The sequence below is a fragment of the Delphinus delphis genome, chromosome 2 (genome assembly GCF_949987515.2).
Source record: "Delphinus delphis chromosome 2, mDelDel1.2, whole genome shotgun sequence".
Classification (NCBI taxonomy): Eukaryota; Metazoa; Chordata; class Mammalia; order Artiodactyla; family Delphinidae; genus Delphinus; species Delphinus delphis.
The window spans coordinates 65,005,978-65,019,231 of NC_082684.1; the positions used below are offsets into that span (position 1 = coordinate 65,005,978).

The 13,254-nt window shown below is 42.9% G+C and overlaps 1 protein-coding gene across 2 annotated transcripts in view; it reads right to left on the reverse strand.

Annotated features, from left to right (window-relative positions):
- NPAS3 (neuronal PAS domain protein 3) overlaps positions 1-13,254 on the reverse strand; it is an 836,192-nt gene that overhangs the window by 26,527 nt on the left and 796,411 nt on the right. For both annotated transcript variants that reach the window (XM_060004701.1, XM_060004700.1), the window contains one exon: positions 355-548. In XM_060004701.1, the coding sequence (XP_059860684.1) occupies positions 355-548 (194 nt within the window). The remainder of the gene's footprint in view (positions 1-354; positions 549-13,254) is intronic.

The following is a 13,254-nucleotide window of genomic DNA, read 5'->3' on the forward strand; positions in this document are numbered from 1 at the left end:
GAGGAAGTGGGTCTGGCTGAGACATCAGTAGATACCTCTTACTGCATCGTTTTGCCAAGAATGTCTCCGCCCACCTCTCTCTCTGGGTTCTCGGCCAAAATGGGTCTTAGTTATAGCATCTGGATGCCTGGGAATCCTAATTCCATTCCATTGTTGTCCCTAATGCAAATCAGGGCAGCGATGTAAATTTCAAATAAAAAGCATGGTTGGTGTCAGTCCAAGCAGCCATTAAAAGGAAGATCAGGATTTATAATGAGCCTCGTTGGGAGAGTAAAATCCTTCAGACTGCTGAAAACACCGGCCCTTACCGATGCGCAACACACAACAGGGCAAATGAAAACAAAAACGAAGTACCTATTTTCACAGTAAATGATATTGAGGTCCATATTTACTCGAGTGACGAACATATGGCAGTCAATTCTGACTTCATTGATCGTAGGGGGAGGCAAGGCATGAGCCACAACCACGAGCCCCATGATTTGGCTGGGGACGGTCCTCCCGTGGGACAGCGACACCCTTAGTCGTAGCCGGCCCGTTATGTGAATCACCTGTAATAGAACATTAAGTACAGGACATAGTCAAATTTACATCTGGGCTGTAACAGTACTTCTTTTGAGAAATGCAAAATTGCACCTGGAATAACCAATGTTAGCTTGTATCTCGTGTAATCATAAGGGCTGTCAAAGTGCCCTCAATGTCCTCAAGGCAAGAGACAAAAGAGAAATAATATTATACTCTCAGCATTTCTCAAGGCAGCGTTATTACTATGCTATTGCTATTTTTCAGGACTTTTTTTTTTTTCACATTTAGAGGAAGTTCATAACCAGGTAAAAGGACAAGAAAGTTGAGCCCTGAGCTGCAAAAAGAAACGTTTGCATTATCAGCCCTTATTAATGGATGATGTCTGTCTCTCTCCAAATCTGTACTGAGTGGGATTCCATGGACATCTCCTTTCAGAAGTGTGGCTCAGAGCTTTCCTTCATTTGCAAAAAATGCCAGACTCCAATGATTAAAAAACTCAGTGACAGTGAAATGAATGTGTCCTTCTGAGCATAGAGATCCCACGTTAGGCAGTGCTAAGTTACCTGTACATGTAACGTCATGCTTTCTCGCAGCGCCGTCTGGGACTGAAGGTTAGAGGACCTTGGAGTATGATTTGTTCCCTAAGCTCATACACCACAGTAGGGTCAGGAAGCCTTGCACCATTTTGGTGGCGGCTCAGACGTACTTGCTCAGAAACGGGAGGGACAACGTTGGGCTGTGATTTTTGGTTTCTTAGCCAAAGTATACCATGGGTAGTCCAGGCCACCCTGAACCAAAGGAAATTGGTTCATCATCCTCACATATGTTAAATAATATTATTTTTATAAAGCCATCTTTGGAAAAAGTTCCTTTGTTTGTATACTGAACATAGGAGAAGAGTCATAGTGTCAGTTTCCTTAAACGATGTTTCGGGAAAATGAAAGCATAAAAGGATGGAAAAAATAAGGATTTGGGTGGCATGCTTCCGGATGATAGAAGGCAGGTGTGTATATGTGTGGGGGGTTGGAGACTGTGCGTGTGTGCATGTGTGTGTGTGTGTGTGTACTCTAGCTGTGTTCCAGGAGCCCTGTGACAGTGTGGCAGACCTTCCCAAACCCAGTTGTAGAGGTTCTCGCTGCCATTCCCGGTACCTTGGAGCTCAGTTTCATAGCTGGCTGACTTTCTGTGTTTGGTTGGCCTCTCCAAATGCACCCCTGCGTGCCAAATCATTTTTTGAAATTCTTCTTTTCCCTTCTTGCCAGAAGGAACCAAAGTGGGAAGTGGGTCTCTGGCCTCCCAGGAGCAAGAAGAACTAGCATCTGCTCTCCTTCCTAGGGGCTTGACTGGTAATTCCTTTTTCACTGTGTTTTTGTTTCCTTTAAGTTATTCAGTTTTCCAAAAGTGAGTCACACTGCTCTCAGTCAGGCAGCAGGATCAAAGCTTACGGAGCTGACCTTTGGAGTCCTGGATGTTCTAAATGATATCTCTTCCCTGTCCCCTTTCACGTTTGAGCCCAGAGCTGTGGATCTGGAAACACCAACGAGGAGGATTATTTAGGTTATTTCAGGAGCAGTTTTTTGACCACCCCCATTGAAGTAGACTAAAATCATACTTAACGCACCTTTGCTTTAAGCTTTGGTCAGACGAGCTACTTTATGAATATTTGAAAATGTTCCTAGAGGCAGGGATGCTAAAACATCATCACAGACACATGTTTTTGCACGACCTCATTAACTAATAAAGAAATAGCTAAACGAAATGGGATTAGCTTCACAGGAGGGGTGTTAACAGTCTCTGGTCCTCCTCCCAGGTAGGCTCACATAGATGCTCATTTATCATTATCTGTCTTCTTTTCTCAGGAACACTCAGCTTCTTGGAAAAACACAGAACTATAAATGCTTAGGAAAACTCACACCCAGAAATGATACGTTAAATAAATCCCCACTTGGATCTCTCTTCCAAAGCAATCTGAAGGCATCTGGGCTAGCAAACATTTCTGGGAAGGCAGACAGGCTGCTGGGGGAGCTGTGTGCATGCAGATCTACCCCGCCTCTGATCTCCTCCAGCTTTGCCTGTGGCCATCGAGGTGTTGAAGGGGGTCAAAAGTTGGGTTGAGTAGATTTGCCATTTCCTGATTTTGTTCTCCTGGACTCAGCCTCTCTGCATCTCAATTTTCTTTTCTGTGCAATGGGGATAATGACTATTCTGCAATTACGTTATGAAAATCAAAGGAGGTAATGGTGGTGAACACTTTCCAAATTGTAAAGAAGTCTACAAATTTCATTATAATTCTGATTGCCTGTAAAACCGTCAACTGAATAATATGGGTAAGGACCGATTATTCGTTTAATCTTGACCAAAGGCCAAATAAATTATTATTACTTTAAAGGATCATGACATTTCATATTTGGGAGAAAAATTGGGAGGGTCTATTTTAGGCCATTCTCCTTTTCATTTTTTTGGGTGAGGAGAGAGGCTTTGGAACATTCATTCCCTAACCAGAGTCATCGGGCTTGGAAATGGCAAAAAAGAGCCTAGAATCTTGGTTTCTAGGTCGTGTTTGAGCATCATTTCAACTTTGTTGTGCTTGTATACATTTTATGTGCGTATTCATATGGAACAAAACATTAGAAGTTTATACCGGATGCCAATTTACCGTGTTAAATAAACTGTATATGAACCTTTGAAATTATTTCACTTATAGCCAGAAGCCCAGGTTATTTGAAAAGTCTTTGAGAAATTGTACAAACTAAGAAGGAAAAAACCAAAGAAAATTACCAATGCAATAACTTAACAGTTGTCAAGAAATGTCAAAGAACAATCAGAGGGTGTGTTTGTCTGTATGTATGTACATCTGGGGGTGAGGGAGGATGGTGCTGAAGAGAAGAAAAGGGATATCTGTTAGGCCCTGTAATTAACTTTGGGGTTTAAATTAAGGTATTTTCCCAAATCTATTTCACAATGCCAACAGTTTTTTTTTTTCCATTGTGAGAAGTTATGTTCAGATTTTAGAAACATGGCCGAGAGCAGGTATCCAAACACACAGATAGTTGATTTTTTCACTTTGTATTTGCTTTGAAGGCCTGAGGTGTTGAGGAAAGAGTATTATCAGAAGAGCTGGGCACTGGCACTAGCTCTGGTACTGTGTAGCCATGCAACTATGATGCTCAAAAAATTGAAATGACTTGCTTACTTTCCAGGTCAGCATATTAGGGATTAAAAACCTAGTACAGAGAGAATAAGTACTCTGTAAAGGTGTCTTTTGTTTTCTTAATAGGGTCATTAAAGGGCATTTTATTGGTTTTTTAGTTTCTGAAACATATTATGTGCAAGGGACCTTGATAGGTGCCAGGGAGAAAACAAAGGTGGATCAAATGTAAACCTGTCCTCAAAGGGTTTACAGACTACATAGTGGGAGGAAACATAAACAATTACTTGTAATATCATAATATTGGGAGGGAACACAGTGTCTGATCAAGAAAGTGGTTCTCCATCCTGGTTATGTGACAGAATCTCCTATGAAGTTTTGTTTGTGTAAACATGGATTCCCAGGCTGTATAGTCCAGAGATTCTAATTTGGTAGCACTGGGCTGGGGCCCAACGTTTGTTTGTTTTTTAGAGCTTCAAAGGTGATATCTACTAGGAGAATGTCTGGCTAACGGATTTGGAGTTCTACTAGCGGTTCCCAACCTTGCTACACGCTGGAATCACCCAGGGTGTCTTTAAAAGTCCCCATGTCCAAGCTGTGCCCAACACCAGTTAAATATGGACTTCCAGAATATAGGGCTGCTGAGAGGATTAAGTGAAAACATATAGAAAGGTATATGCCTAGGTATATGCCTGATACACAGTATATGCTCAACAAATACTATTTTCATTAAGTAACAAGTGTGCACCATAAGAAAGGGATAGAATGAGATCTTTGGGAGGTCAGGGTAGGTAGAAAATACTTTTGACCAAATGGATCTGGAAGGCTACATGAAACTGGCATTAAAATAAATTGCCGTAAGATATAATCATAGAATGGTGAAAGGGGTTCCAGTTAGAGAAAAGGGCTGGAATATAAAAGAAAAGATAAACAAATCTAAAAGAGAACCTACTGGAGACACCCAGGGCTCCAGGAGCATTTCAACTGGTGTCAGCAGAAAAGTTAGAGATGGGGCAAATGGCAGGTACAAGCAATAGAAATTGGTAGTGGAACCTGGAGAGAAGCACCATGATTTTAAGCCTGTGTCATAGGAAGATGATGATGATAGACTAAATGGTACGTGGGAATACAGGAATCACTCACAAAGGGACAAAAGAGATTTCCCTGTGGACATTTTGTATTTGAGCAGCCTGGGGAAATCCTGGGCAGGGTGTCCTGGGGATAGCTGGAAAAAGGGGTTGGATACTTAAGAGAAGATAGATGAAGATATGGTTTTGGAAGACTTGGTTGGTTGGTTGGTTTGTGCTTCGTTTTGGTGTTTTGGCTGGAGGTGATAGTTAAAACCAAGCAATTCAATGCAATTACCAACAGAGAAAACACAGATGAGAGACGAACACCAAAGGCATCCCCCCGCCCCCGACCCCAGCGCTTTGAGTATCTGAAACCTAAAGCAACTTAGGTGCTTCTCTAAATTGAGTTTCTTTTAATCTATAATGATTAATTTTATTAAAAAGTGAACATTTCTGAAAACTCTAAGCCCCCTTTTTCTCCATCCACAATTCCATTCTGACGTAAATGCCAAACTTGCCGCATGGTCACCAGGCCCCGTGGTAACATCCCAAAGAATGGGATGGCTTCCTTGTAGAGTTAAGCAGGTGAATGAGAAATGATTTTGAATACAAACATACAGGCCTAAATACTAATAGTATGTCAAGACCTGTGAAACTATAAAAATAACCTAGTAACTTTAAAGTGAAAGGAATACTGTGGAGTAGAAATAACGTTGAACTGGGAAACAGAACAATTCATTTGATTTCTGTTCCTGGTGATTTTGGCAAGTCATCTAGCTTGACCAGGGCAACAGCTCCTAAGATATAAAACGGAGGATAAGAATCAGGTGCTGATACCTAGGGTTCTCGCTAAGTTCTAGAGAATTCCATGAACTAATGCTCAATAGAGGGGCTTTCACTGTGCTGTAGGGCTACCCTACCTCCCACTCCCCTTACCCATGGCAGAGGCAGAAGTTTCAGAGGACAGCTGCAAGTTACTAAATGCAGAGCTTACTTTAAGAATTAATCAATAGGGGTTTATGGGTCACAACCGAGTTGGAACAATGCTTTGGTTTTGGCCAATGTCAGGTGAAAATTGCCTCTGTGTTCTAAAGGTTTGTCTTAGCCTGGTCTTTAAGCTGCAGGCATTCTTCAAAAGAGATTTCTGAACGAAAAGATTCTTTGCCCCTGAGCTCAATTTTATATAAGAGCTCAATCCTCACATTTCCTTTCATTGTTCTTGTTTTATCATAAAGAGCTGTGCAAAAATGCTAAAGCCTGTATTTTTCTAAACCCCTTACACAGTACTGCCCAGATACCAGCCACAGAGAAGCAGCAATGCAAAGGATTTCTGAGTGGAAATCCCACCATCTTTGATGAAAATGTCCAAATTAGCATCATTTGACAGTCCCACACGGAAGAAATCATTGTTTGACTTTTTTCTTCTCTGACACGATGAGCGGGTGTGCGCGGTGCAGAGACTACATGTCCACGGAGTTTAGGACGAGTGTGGGAGTGTTAACAAGCCATGTTTCTTGGACAAATATATATTTGTCTTCCTGCCATATGCTCCTTTCCATCGTCTGTTGGTGATAAACACTTAGATGTGCTCCACTAATAACTTCTCATTATAAACGAGCCCATCAAAAAGACCTTGATAGGGCTTCCCTGGTGGCGCAGTGGTTGGGAGTCCGCCTGCCGATGCAGGGGACATGGGTTCGTGCCCCGGTCCGGGAAGATCCCACATGCCGCGGAGCGGCTGGGCCCGTGAGCCATGGCCGCTGAGCCTGCGCGTCCGGAGCCTGTGCTCCGCAACGGGAGAGGCCACAACAGTGAGAGGCCCGCGTACCACAAAAAAAAAAAAAAAAGGAAGTGTTAAGTATTATGTGCATTATTTTCCACACATAATGTAAAGTACAGAATGGGGCCACGCAAAGAGGGGAACCAAAAATGCTGCAGGCAGGAAAAAAACTATGATTCCGGGGTTTAATGCATCTTCAGAGATTTTTTTCACTTGTCCTTTAGGGGAATCCAAATTTACCTTAAAAATTAGGCTTCCTTCTGGCACTCTGGTCTTTTTTCTTTTATTCCCCTGTAGAAGTCTGGTTCAGCATACAGATCATCAAATCACTAGCTAAGGTGGGAGAGTCAGCTAATTACTTTTTTTTTTTTTTTTTTTTTGCTGTACACGGGCCTCTCACTGTTGTGGCCTCTCCCATTGTGGAGCACAGGCCCCGGACGCGCAGGCTCAGCAGCCATGGCTCATGGGCCCAGCCACTCCGCGGCATGTGGGATCTTCCCGGACCGGGGCACGAACCCGCGTCCCCTGCATCGGCAGGCGGACTCTCAACCACTGCGCCACCAGGGAAGCCCCAGCTAATTACTTTTAAGTGATGGGGCTGAGGTGTCCCACAACCTGCTGAAAGATAAAGGGTTAGCCGGGTCTTCTGAATCTAAACATCTAGCCTACAGCCTAACAACTTAATCTAAACCAGCGTGAGAATATCAACCTCATGTAAATTACTTCATGCAAATTTTTAGGCAGTGGGTTTTCCTGAATTTAGACTATATCATAGGTTGGAGAATCTCCCCTGACAGGTCCCTCTGTCCCTGTCTGTCTGACTCCTGCCCCCTGGGTCTTTGAGCAAGGCCTGGGGGAAAAACAAAAAAAACAACAACACAACAATTTAGCTGAGACTGAGTACTTGTCCATAGATGCAGACACTGTGGAGAAGAGAGCTCACAGCTGAAGGAGGTGCCTGTGGGCCCCGGCAGGGGCGGGAGAACAGCAGAATGTTATCTTCCTTCCCTTTCCAGCACCTCAGATGTTATTTCTAGAAACTGCCTGGCTTCTAGTAATCTTCATCATAATTCACAATGGGACTTTAGCAACTGGGCATAAGAAAAGACAGAGGAGGGATAAGTTGACTTCTCAAGGCAGAGGTGAGATTGAAGGGAGGGGGAGGTTCGGGGGGCAATGAGGTCTTCGCAGGGAGCAGGTGAAGATGCAGGCCTCTTCCAGGGCCAAAGGGGATGCAACAGAGGCAAGGTGGTTGTGGAATGTCATCATCATCAGCTAGGTATGGAGATGGCAATCAACTCAGGAACCACATGGGTGGTGGAAGGCTTTCTGGGAGTTTGTCCCTAAGAATTTCCCTAAGATCAGGGCTCTTCAGAACTGGGCAGGATTCAGCACTTAAGGCTAGAGGACCAGCAAGAACTGGAGAGCGTTTTAGATGGGCTCAACTTCAGGGCAGCTCTAGCAGTGAAGAGAACGGAGGTGAGGCTGGGTGCAAGGGAAGTGTCCAGGCCAAAGTTCAGGAAGAGGAACCCTGGCAGAAGCCAATCCTTTTGGGTAAAAGGACGACAACTAGAAAGTGTGAATTCTCAGGGACTCCATTTGGTTTGAATGGAAATGAGGTGAGCCAGGAGGGGGAATGTAATTGGAACACGACCAGTTGGTGTTTGGTCTGATTGCTGAAAAGACTCATTGAAGGTTGGCTCTGGAAGTGGACAGGCCTAAAGCTGTAGATAAGGGCATTCCCGACTCTGGAAGGCAGAGGAAGGAAGGAAGCTAGGGACTAATTTCTCTATTCTCACTGAGCTCCTAAGGTCCTAAAGGCAAAGACTCATGCATAAGCATGAGGACAGGCATTCTTCCTCTTACAGATGGAGTTAACTTGCTCTGTCCTGTACACAGGTAACTAAATGGGCCTGGCACATGGGGGAAAACGTATTTTGTTCCTTAATTGGAAAGCCCATGACACCTAATGCTGATATCAGGGATTTATTTAAAACCAAAAAACCTCTAGGGATAGTGGTTTTTAAATTTGAACATGCACAAGAATCACTTGGAGAGCTTATTAATAATGTGGATTCCAAGGTCCTACTCCCCAAACTTTAGATTCTTTAAAGCTAGGAAGGGACCTGGGAATCTGCATGCCACCCAGCATTGCCAGTGCTTTTATGCCAATGGTCAGCACAGCCATCCTTTGAGTCCTGCTTTAAGGGCAGCCCATTCGTTCCATCCAGCTGCAGCTTCATCTTTATCTAGAGCTGAACGGATCTAGAGATCTTAAAAAGATGATCCAGAGGCTCATCACAGAATGCCTCCTAAATGAGGAAAGAAAGATGAACATACATTTACAATTAAATCAGGACTGAAAAAACCCTACTCTGCAGAACACAACCCCTTGTCTTGGTTCTTTGGAAATGGAGGATCAGAGCATGGTAAGCAGAAACGCTGGGCTGATGTGGGATCGGGTCATGTTTTCTGTGCACAGGGCTGCCTGAGAGAGGAGCTGGGAGCCCGGGCAAGGCTCCTTTATTTGTGGCTGCACTGTTGTGCCCCATGCCTCTTGGGGGAGGTGGCACTCTGCCAATCCCCGCCCCCCCCAGCCCAGCCTGCCCCTGGCTTAGCTCCTGATTAATTCAGGGGAATCCTGGGAGGTTAACCCTTAATTTGATGGCTCCAGTGGGGAGCTTGAGAGATTGGTGGTAATTTATCACCCTCATTTTTTTTTTTTTTAGTGTATAAACATTTTCCAAGCAACAAATCAAAAATTATTTTTAAAATCCACATTTAAAAAACATTAGCTACAGGACTCTATTCTTACATGACTGTATCCTCCAAACATAGCAATTACTTCTCATCCATCTCCTTTAACAAACTTCAAATATGTAACATAAAAAATATAGCTACAATTACAGCCTTAGATTCTCAAAGTGTGGCCAGATTCCATACTTGTTTCCTGTTCCCTTTGGAGAAAACAGTCTTTCTTCTACCAGAGATAAGATTTTTATTGGGATAGTTTAACTAAGCTGAAGAGATTTCCTTAACGAGATTATGTAAATGTATGCCAAGGATATAAACCACATTTTCTCAGAGAGTGGAACACTTCAAATATCATTTAATCAAACAGGACCATGGGTAGAAACACCTCCATAAATTGTTAAGGGACGAAGCAAGAAGGCTGAACTATACACATCTGATCAAATTTCGTTTCATTCAGTTACTTTATTAAAGTCTCCTAGAGAAGGACAGAGGGTCATTGTACCTCTGTGGAGGGCAGCGTTTTTATTCCTTTGTCACTTGGTGTAGAAGAGGGGGTATCACCCCTCACGGCCCCGAGAGGTCCCTTGTGGCTTAGTGCCACTGTCTTGAGGGTAGAGAGGCAGTTCTTCTCAACGTAACAGACTGCAATTGTATCTCCGACAACATTAAAAAGAAAGAAGAAAAGGACTCAGAGCTAGTCTTATGCCAAGTAAGGAAGAGAAACTAAGATATAATTCAGATATTTTCTGTTTTCTATCCTTGCTGAACACCTTTGGTGAATGTGTGTTTTACTTAAATTTCTTGAGTTTAGCAACACGTCTTGTTCTAAGTTAGTCTCCCAAACCTTCGTTTCTCTTGAGTTTGCTAACAGAATTTATATCCACTCTAAACTGCAACAAATGGCCAAAGACAGCTGTGGACTTCACCGGATGCTTCTCTGCGTGAAGACAGCGCTCCGGAGAGCTCTCTGCTCTCCTGACAAAATGTTAAGGCAGCCCTACTCTATCCCCTCCACCTGCCCTGAAGGTCTGCAGGAGAATAAATGATTGCATTTTGATAAGAAGGGAAAACCTTCAGAGGAAGAACTCTTAGATATGGGAGTCAGCTACTCCTCTCGTCCTCAGTTGCAGAGGATACAGAATTAAAGACAATTATCCACGTCGATGGGTAGAACAGTCCTTACGGAAGGGCAACTCCGCTGTCTCAGGAGCTGAAATATTTTTTTAAAGCAGCCATCCCCTTAAAGGGGAAACACACACATATGAATACTTGTATTTCTGATAATTAAAAAAATTGCAAGCAGACAGATGAGTCATAAATATTGTGAAAAAATGAAAACCCCAATATTCCCCAAATTTAGATATGAAACTCCTTAAAAGTCAAACCTAAAAATGTTTACTTCTCAGGAGGCTACAGTAGGTATCTGGAACTCTTCAGTGATGCAAGAACAAAGAATTCTCTTACGCTAGGCACTTTAGACCCAAACAGGTGCAAGAAACAAAGAATACACAGTAGGAGCCAAGGTTCCTCGGTCTTTCTGGCACACTCAGGCAACATGCAGCTCTGTTTGCTGCAGCGCCCTCCTTTCTCTGTGTCAGTTTCCTCACTGGGGAAGCGAGTGGGCCTAACTACGTAGGGTCTAAGACTCTTCCTTACTGTGGTGTCTGTTAAATCTCGTATGTTTAAACATGAAGCTTTGACCCATCATCGAAGCCCTAAATCTCTAGAACTTTCCATCTCTCTTATCTTGGTTTCCATTCTTCGTGTGGCCTGGGTGTTATGGGTTAGCCATTGATTAGCAAAGGACACTTTCTGAAATGTTTCTCAACCTGCCCTCTAGATGCTATAGCTAATATTTTATAAGGCGGCTTAATTCAGTCCTAAATTTCATTCTTAATGAGAGTAATTTCTAGGAATGACATACCCCTCAAAACGTCTTGCTGTATGGAGTGAATGAATCCACGCCCTGCCTAATCCTCTTTGTGTGCGGCGTCCCAGAAAGACTTCCTGCTGGAGTTGGAGGGGGCCTTGCAGACTACCTAGTGCAACCACCCACCTTACAGATGTGGAGACTGAGGCCCGGTGAGGTCAAATGTCTTAGCCAAGGACGCAAAGCCAGTGAGTGGCAGACACAGGAAGAAAAGCGAAGTCTCCCCATCTCTTGCCCAGTACCTCTTCCACTGTTCAGCAGTGCATTTCAGAGGATACGTTCCCTTCCACTTTCCTCTTTTGTTTTCCCAAATGTGTTTCTGTCTCTATATAAATAACGCGATCAAACCTTGGATTTTAACCTTCAAAAGACCCCATGGCACTGACATGGGTTATTATCCATTCAGCATATGCAATTCAAAACGCTCATATGACTTTTGTGCGTGTCACCAGCTCATTTGCTGCATTTGGTTTATTCAGCCATGATTAGAGATAGTCATTTACAGTCACACATTTGGGCACTCTTTAACAAGCTTCTAGCAGTTTCCTTTCCAGAGCTGTTTAAATAGATGAGGGTGTGGTATCAGCAGCGACAGCAGTTTCCTCCATCCTACTGATTATCCCTGCTATGCGTATGTCTTTATCAAAACTTCCATTTTGTAGAAAGGCTTTAAAAAAAGAGAAAATAACCCAAAGATGCACACATTCCAGAGCCAGTAAGTCATCATTTCAGGAAGACTGACTAAAAAATTAAAATGGAAACCAACACACTATAACCTGAAAGTTCCCTGAAAAAAAAAAACCAAAAAACAAACCCTCCCTCTTTTCATTTTAAAGAATACTTTTTGAAGTAATTGGCACAAAGACTGTTCTAGTGCAGATTGCTGCAAGTGTGCTCTTGGCAAGAACATCATAAACACTAGAAAAACTTTAATATGCTCGAGAAGCCAAATACAAACTGACACCAGGAACTCAAGTGTGGGAACAAACAGGGGAAAAAAAGAGAGCATTTCAATTTAATACAAACCTACATACAAAGGGGCCAATTTCTCCGATTCATGGTTTAGCATACAATGCAGCTGTCCTCTGAGTGAATACAGAATAGTTATAAATAAGAAATTAGAATGATCAATTCGAGGGAATTTCTCAAGAGTCCTTTTGATATGTAATAGGGCAACTATGATGCCTGAGAAATCCAGACATCAATGCATTAATGACATCAGGTTGGAATCTATTTAGAAAAGGAGGGTTAAAACTTGAAGGAGCATCTCGTTGATTTGACCTTGTAGCAGAGCCTCTGCAGGGAAATTCAAAATGAATAGCTTTACCCCTACCTGTAGCCTTGCTTTCCAGGTCTTTAAAATATAAGTTTGAATACATGTAACACAGGGGGGAAATCATCTAGGAGTGTCTCCTACGTGGCACAAAATGGGAAGAACTGTGGACTTTTGCACTCTGCAGGATACGGGGAGAGTCTTTAATTCTCTTTATACCATCAGATGTAAGACGAGAACTATTAAAAAAATTTTTCTTTCCTTCCTCAAGTCATCATCTTCTTTGCTATTTTAGGGTAACGATTCAAGGATTTGGAGATTTTCTGCATCTTTCTCCATCCACATTTTAAATTTATCCCTGATTGTGACCAACACTTATTTTACCCTGAAACTGGAAAGATCACTCCATTTTCACAGTCTTGCTAAGTAAGATTTCTCCTGTAACCCCCTGGAGTTCAAACGTGCTATAGTTTTTTTTTTTTTCCCCCTTGGGGAACGTTTGAAATCCCCTTTAAAAAATAATGCCTGCGGGATATTTTCCCCTAATACCATTTAAAGAAACTTGAAAGCATATGGCTCTGGAAGCGAAGCGCACAGGGTTCTAATGAAGTAATCAGTAACACTGTTCATATGCAGACTTGCACCAGGAGCGTTCATACCCAACCCGTATTATTCTTCTCCATGAAGTAAGATTCTGCAGAAACTCCTTTCCTCCACGTGCCCTGTAAAGGCTTAGTGGGCCACAGTACTCAAGCAGTGACTTTCAACCTTTGAAGG